The sequence below is a fragment of the Sorex araneus genome, chromosome X (assembly GCF_027595985.1).
Source record: "Sorex araneus isolate mSorAra2 chromosome X, mSorAra2.pri, whole genome shotgun sequence".
NCBI classification, from domain to species: domain Eukaryota; kingdom Metazoa; phylum Chordata; class Mammalia; order Eulipotyphla; family Soricidae; genus Sorex; species Sorex araneus.
The window spans coordinates 154,254,067-154,262,220 of NC_073313.1; the positions used below are offsets into that span (position 1 = coordinate 154,254,067).

Here is an 8,154-nt window from a genome sequence, read left to right on the forward strand (position 1 = left end):
TTAAAGGGTGGATTTAAAGGATTGGTCCCAGAGTTTGAAGGGGAGGGGAGGGGAGAGGAGATATATGAGGAGTAACAGAGGCAGGGGCCAAGGGGACTCAGGGACACCGGTGGTGTCAAGGAATGATGAGCTGATATCCCAGCCTCGGAGTCACAACACAGACCCCAGATCTGGGAGTGTCATCCCTCCCCTCCTCTGCCCCTGAGTAAAGAATCTTGTTCCTGTCCTTCAGGGTATATGTAGCCACATGGAAAGACAGTGGGGTCAGGTCCCAGGACAGGAGAGGGTTCCATGAAGGACTGGAGCAGGACAGGTAACTGTAGTGAGGAACTGAGCTGCATCTCAATGGTGGGCGGAAAATGAGATGTGGTCAGCAGGCCCCGCAGAGGGTCAGCACACACCTGCTGGAGACTGGCCCCCAGGGAACGGGCTGAAGCAGGGTCACCGCCAGGACTAAAGAAACAAGACAGACACACGATAGAATTTCGGGGCCAGGGGCTCACAGGCTCCTGGACTGAGAGTCCTGAGTCGCTCCTTCTCACTGCTCTACACCAACGGTCATCAGAAGCGCAGGGGCGGCTACTACAGACATTCACCTGCTCACCTGCCCAGGGAAGCTGTTCCCTGACAAAGGGTCTCTGCACTGCAGGACTGAGGGGCAGCGTCTCTAAAGTGGGTTTGTCTCAGGGGTGTTTCCTCTGGGAGAAGGAGCATAAAACATTTATAGGACCCTGCCCACAGATCTCACCCACTCCTCATCCACATTCTATATTTACCATCTTACCTCCTAGAAAGAGCACTTGGGACTTAACTCTTTGTTTGCCAGTGTTGACAGAAATCTCTCTAGGGTGACTAACAACACTGGAAACTATGTGTCCAAGACTTGAAAGGTGGGTACAAGCTGTGCTGGGCCGTGTGACTCCATGAGTTTGGGCTCTGCACCCCTGGAGTGCTGGTGGGGGCTTGTGTCCAGCCCAGTCTAGGGGCTCTGAGCCCCAGGTCTGATGGAAGCTGGTACCAGATGCCTCTTTTCAAGGTAGCCTCGGGGTGGACATGGCTTCTCTCAAGCCCTAGATTGAGGAAGTTTGGGGTGGCAAGGAGGGAAGTGTTGGGGTGTCATGTGCTGAGGTGGTTCCTCTGGCTTCCCCATGTGATGGGACAGTGATCGGCAGGGGAGCAATCGTTGGAATAGGCTCCAATAGGGGTCTGAGATCAATTCTACCCTGGTACTGTGGGTGGGCAGGGAGTGTGGGGACAGATGTTGCTGGTGGACTGTGTGAGACTTATGCATTTGTGCGTGGATACATGTCCTCGATATCAATTGAGAGCAAGTGATAAATTGTGATTATTTATTCCCATATTACAAAACATGGACAAAATTAATGTCTCACTCAATACCATACATGTCCCAGGAATATTGGTCAAATGGTGAGATCCGACCCCAGGTAAACTCAGCTGGGATGCATAACCCTGGGGTGGAGGGAGCAGCACCTGAGGCCTCGCTCTAGATCCTGTCTGCTGGTCCATGCCACAGTGTGTCTGTGCTTGGGTAATGACCTTCCCCTGAGCTGGGCTGAGATGATCCCAACATCAAGACTGCACAGACCCTGACACTGACCATTTCCTTACTACCACATTGCCAAAAACCAATGCCTGGGGACCACCAGGAATCAATGCCAGGGAACCAATATGTCAGTACAGCCTGACCTGTAACTAAGGAACAACCACTTGGGAAAAATATCAAAGTACCTTTTGAAGGTTGCAGAACAATGCCCAGAGGAATTGCCATCAGGGGCCACATCCAGTTTCATTAAATTTTGCATTCTTTGCTATTCCCCCACTCTGCCCACTTCCTCATATAATCAACTATAAAAAGCTATCTTAAGAGAATCCAAATAGGAGATTGCTCCCATTCTTCTTGTGTCTGTCTCATTGTTCTTCTGTCTATCTCCTTTTCACTCTCGCACCCTCTCCAGGCCACCCACGTAGACCAATTTCCACGGGACTGGACACCACATGATAGGAAAAATGTGACTATGGTCCCTTTCATAGAGAGTGCTCTCCTCCACTGTCCCTTGAACAATGGCAGGATTTCAGCTCAGGACTATGTAGATACAAACATGCACAGAGGGGCAGGGCTCCACAGAAACTCCAGAAAGGGTTCCGGACAACACCAGGATTTCAGCTCAAAGAAAAGGATTTCTTGCAGAGACACAGAATTTCAAACAAAATGTGAAACATTGTGAGTCTGCCATGGGTAGACCTTCAGTTCAGGAATCTGCAATGACACCAACCCAAACTTCTACGTGATTCTTCCTGTACCATCTGTGGTGCTCCACACAAAATCCTAGAAGAAAATATGAGTGACACCAGGTGTTCTAGAGAGGGCTGGCCTTCATCTTGCCTGTTTATGACAGACAAAGAGACATCCTGAGTCTTTCCCTCAAATGAAGCCTTGCCCTGTGAGCCCCATTTTGTAACTCAGACCATGACTCTCTGAGGAGGAAGTCAGGAGGATCAACGTCCCTGTCATCTCACCCGCCACAGCTGCCTCTCCCTCAGTTTTCTGACACACTCAGGATGTGGTTGTCACACTGTGTCTCTCGCACAGTAATACATAGCCGTGTCCTCAGTGCTCAGCCTGCTCAGTTCCATGTAGGCTGTGTCCTTGGACTTGTCTGCAGTGAGTGTGAGTCTGCCCTGGAACTTCTGTGCGTAGTTTGTATTACCATTGTAGGGTATATGTCTCCCATCCACTCGAGCCCTTGTCCCGGGGCCTGCCGCACCCAGTGCATTTCATAGTTGGTGAAGGTGTATCCGGACGCCTTGCAGGAGATCTTCACTGATGTCCCAGGTTTTGCCACCTCAGCCCCTGACTGCACCAGCTGTACCTGGGAGTTCACACCTGTGGACAGCAGACAGGAGTGGGTGGACTCCACTTGACTGGTCCCGTTCCCTCAGCCCAAGGAATGGGGACGCTTACCTGCAGCCACTGCCACCAGGAAGAGAATTCTCCAGGTCCAGTCCATGGTGGCCACCGTGCACTCAGGAGCTTCTGAAGGTGTGGGTGTGCCTGCTGTGTGAGGTTGTCAGGACACAGACACATCTGTATTTAACTCAGTGTCCCTTGTGTAATTTGCATATTCATGAGGAGGTAGAATTCATAGCTGAAGGCCTGGTCCAACCTGAGAAGGGACTGGTGGAAGCTACCAGGTCCATCTTCAAGGGGTGTGAAGAGGTCCACAGTTTGATCCTTGTTTGAGGAGATGAGACCTGCCCTGTCCCAAGACTCTTTGCACACAGTGCTCCCCCTGCAGAGGGCCAAGCCCTTTCAGGACCTTCCCGTGGGGGTCCCCACATCTGTATGGCCTGGAGACATATGGACACACCTGGGCTCTGAAGTTATTTCTGGGATCCTGTAACTCCCCCAGGGATACTACAGCAAGACTACAAAATTATCCTAATGCTCCAGTGGTTTCCATTGGAGTTATTAAGTCCAAAAACACCACCTAAATACAGGTTTAACTGCTTATCAATTAATAAATGTTCCTCCCCAAAAATATGTATGCACAACTTAACGTTCTGTATCCTGTACTTAATTTAATTGTTTTTGTAAGAGCGCAGAAATTAGTTTTTATTTTTTTAAACTTATTATTTTTCTTTTTCTTGAATCACTGTGAGATACAACCTTACAAAACTGTTCATGATTCGATTTCAGTCATACAGTATTCCTCTTTCTGAAGAAAAATCCCTCTCACCTCTGAACCCACTTCAGGCCTACAAGTCTCTGATCCTGGGACTTGGCGCCCCCTGCAGCCTGGTCCCACCCTGCAGGGAGAGCCTCTGGGCTCTCAGGGCTTTAACCTCTTGGTGTCTCTAATACAGGATTGAATCCTGGGACTTCCCTTCAGAAACCTTGTTCACGAGTAATATTCTTTTATGGGACTTTTTTTTTTTTTTGGCTTTTTGGGTCACACCTGGCGATGCACAGGGGTTACTCCTGGCTCTGCACTCAGGAATTACCCCTGGCCCTGCTCAGGGGACCATATGGGATGCTGGGATTTGAACCCGGGTCGGCCGCGTGCAAGGCAAACGCCCTACCCGCTGTGCTATCTCTCCAGCCCCTCTTTTATGGGACTTTTGATTTGGTTTTGAGCCTCACCTGGCAGTTCTGAGGACTTACTTCTGCCTCTGTGCTCAGGAATCACTCAGGCCAATGCATCCTAGTTAAAAATTAGAAAATCAAATAGTTTTACATATATATGTATACATATACATATATATAAAACAATTACAAGGTGACACTGCGTGTTTTTTGGTGAAATTATGTAAAAGGGATGCAATCAATATTTCACTTAAAATGATACAAACTATCAATCTATTAGAGGATTTAAATATATAACTACAGACAGACTTAAAATATATCATATTGATTTTGCTATGATATTGGAGATTTCAAAAACCATACATGAGTCAAACACTGCTGCCAACATATTTATTACATATCAGTATTATTCTAACAAATATAAGTAAACACAAAATGAGTAGAATAAAATAAATAAAGATTCATGACACATATTACTTAACTCTAAATTTTTTCAGTGGTACAAAGTAATATTATTTAAAGAAATTTACTTAGAGTAATGCAAGGGGAGAGAAAGAGAGAGCCGTGTTCATGAGAACACATGGGCTTCTCCAAATGGGAAAAATCCTTGAGTTCTGATTTCTGGTCAGACATGTTAGAAGTCTGAAACATCTTTCCACCCAGCACAAGTGAAAACCTGAGCAACTGAAACTCAGAGAGACTGAAACATTCAGTCTCTCTGTGAACAATAGGAATAGACAGATGAAGAGAGAAGCAAAATAGTGTCATTATCACTGTCATCCCAGTGATCTTTGATTTGCTCAAGCCAGTAATATCTCCATTTGTCCCTGTCGCGTGCTAGTGTAGCCCAGTGATACCTGCTTGATCCAGGATAACGAAGAGTCTCAATCTTCATTCAGGGATTTAACGAGGTCTGACCATCTCATAGGTGGGCAGCCATGCAGTTTTCTGATGTCCCATAGAATCCAGTCTGTAACAGCTCTAGTCCAGTGGTCGTCTCTCAGTCGCATTACATGTTGGCCCATCTGAATTTTGACACCTTGGCAAATGAGACAGTGTCCCTGATTCTTGATAGTCGATGGGGGATAGGACTCTGGTTTCCTTCTGTCACTTGAGTGAAACGTGATACTCCAAGCATAGCTCTTTCAATTCCTCTTTGGGATAACCGAATAACTTTCTAATCCGTTTTGCATAGGGCCCAGCTCTCTGAGGCATATGTTAGTACAGGAAGAATGGTGGAATTGAAAAGATGTTCCCAGAACCAGAGGTTCTTTGTCCTCTTAACCACTTCTTCGAAGCTCTTGAAGGCATCCCATGCTGCTCTCTTCCTCCTGCACAGTTCTGGCTTCACGTCATTCTTCATGTTGAGTTCTCAACCCAGATACACATAAATGCTGCATTCAGAGATGTTTGTTCCAATTAAATCAAATGGAATGTTCATAAAATAGCATAATCTAAATAAATTTACCTAGAAATGAAAGCAGAGAGAGAGAAAGAGAGAGAGATGGTACAGGATTGTGACAGGAAGGACAGTCCAAACACAGAATCTGGTCATCATCACTCGAGCCATCCTTCTCCTTTATTGATCCCTAGGTTCATCTATAGGTCATCTCTCTCTCTCGATCTCTATCTCTCTCTATCTCTTTCTCTCTTTCTCTCTCCTCTCTCTCTCTCATCTACGTATTGCAATACAGATACTGATGGGTTATTATGTATGTCCTTTTTGCTACTTTCAACACTTCGTTCTTGTCCAGAGTGATAATATCTAACTATTCCTGTCATACTGGTCCTTCACTGTCCTTTGCCCCCCACACAATTGTAGCAAGTTTAAAATAATTGACCTGTCCTTCTGGCACCCATGTTTCCTAGCATTGAATAATAATCTCATACAAAAGTTTAAATCCCACAGAACAGTGAAATTATTCTACATCTGTGCCTGTTCTGACTCATTTCACTCACCCTGACTCTACATATCCCTTCATTTATAAGCGAATTTCCTGATATCATTTTTCCTGGTAGCTGCATAGTATTCCATTGTTAGATATACTCTATTCCATCCAGTTGTCTGTTCTCAGATACTCATATTGTTACATATTTTGCTATTGTGAATACAATATTGTGATGCAATAAAGATGGGCGTGCAAATACATTTCCAATTTAATAGTTTGTTTCCATTGGGATCAATGTCATATGGAACCTCAATTCTTAGTATATTGGCTAGTATTCTAGTCGTTATTGAAAGAGGGCAATCGGTTTAATAGTCCTACCAGCAGAGAATGAGGATTGAATGTCCACCAGATCTACGCTAACAAAAAATATTTTGGTTCTTTGTGAGATGGGACTTTTCCCCTGGTATGAGGTGATATCTGATTATTGTTTTAATTTGCATTTCTCTGATAAGTGATAGGGAGAATTTGTTCCAACAGTTCTTTATCTCAATGTCACCTTTAAGGGTGCATCCCTTCCAAAACCCCATTTCAGATGGGGTTCATTTTTTTTTGTTAAATTATACAAGTGATTTATATATGTTTTATTAATACTGTATCAGATAAGGGGCAGGCAGATATTTTCCCCAGTTTTTGGCTTATCTTTTGATTCTGGTCGTCATTTCATTTACATTGATTAGGCCATTTAAAACAGAGAGACTGACAACTCAAAGCATGAAATGAGAGAAAACTTGGCTACACTTTGATCCCAAAATAATTATATGGGACGAAAATTGAAACAAGATGACAAAGAACCATGCGTTTAAACTCAGCTCAGAGTAACAGCTTGTTGGGCACACAAAACGTTTGTCACGGGCTGACCACAATCACAAACACAAAGTCACCTTCAATGTTAGGTGCACAAACAGCCAAGAGAGTCGCTGAGTCCTCAGGTGAAATTTTGATCAACGTGGGTGGGTCATTGCAGGTTCAGAGTCGGGACACACCTCACATGTCTTCACAGAGCAGGGCCTCACTCAACCTCTGTGCACACAGCAAGGTTCTAGGATGTGGTCCCTCCTTTCACAAGCACAAGGCGAAAAAAACTTAACTCTGGACTCACTCCTCACTGCCTTCTCAGAGAGTCACCAGGGTTCAGCACTTCCCCTTCACACTAAGCTGAGCCTCGGTTACTTTCTGTGTCTCCTGGAAACCCAAAAGCATTAACTAGTGGAGATGATCATAGTAGTGTTCACGGCAGCACCAAGTACAGTAGCCAAGATAGATACACAACACTCAAACACAGAGTATGTTTCTGTCTGTTTCCTCATTCAGCCATGGAGTCCGTTCTTTCTCTCCTTCAGTTCTGTTTGAAGGACAGTGATCATTGTTCCCTTCCTTCTCTCACTGAGATTCCCAAGCCTCCCTGTCAGTGTTTTCTTCAGGTCAGAGAGCACCGAGAGGATTGTTGCTCTCCACACACCCACAGAACATCGGAGGTTCTGATGTTCTGACCTGGATTCATATTCATTGCAACAAAAGAATCATTTTTTCATTGTTCTGGTGCTCTTTTGGAGCTAACAGTGTGAGTGCCCTGTGGCTGGACATGGATTTGGTGAAGTTTCTCACTCTATTCAGCTAGGTCTGTGGCTCTAGTAACTTCTGGCAGCCACAAAGCCTGTGATGTTTTCTCAGTGGGACTGGGAGGGCCAGAGGTCGGTTGTCAGGAATAACTGTGGGTTCTGGTGTTGACGGGGCCTCACTGAGACCTGGGATGTCCCCTGGGAAACAGACTTTAAATAACATCATGAAGCTATAGAAATTAACCCGTGAGTTTCAGGAATATAAACTCACAGTCCAATTGCATAGAAATGGAAGCCCAGAATAAATCCTTAGATTTTTTACGGTGAAACTTTGGAAAAGGATTCCATCCTATGGAGTGACGCAAGGAAAATCTCTTCAACAAATGGTGTTGGGAAAGCAACACCACATACAAAAACAACAATAGAAGATAGAATTAAATCCATATCTCACAGCAGATACAGAATATAATTAAAACTGGATTTATGGTCCAGCGTTGACAGCAGAATCCTTAAAATACACAGAGAAAAATCTTGGCCAGTG

At 45.1% G+C, this 8,154-nt stretch overlaps 1 gene segment (V, D, J or C); it reads right to left on the reverse strand.

Annotated features, from left to right (window-relative positions):
* Positions 1-2,589: 2,589 nt before the first annotated feature.
* LOC101551631 (immunoglobulin heavy variable 1-69-like) lies at positions 2,590-3,029 on the reverse strand. The segment is given in 2 exon segments: positions 2,590-2,905; positions 2,984-3,029. Coding segments are annotated over 2 exon segments (362 nt in total).
* Positions 3,030-8,154: the final 5,125 nt, after the last annotated feature.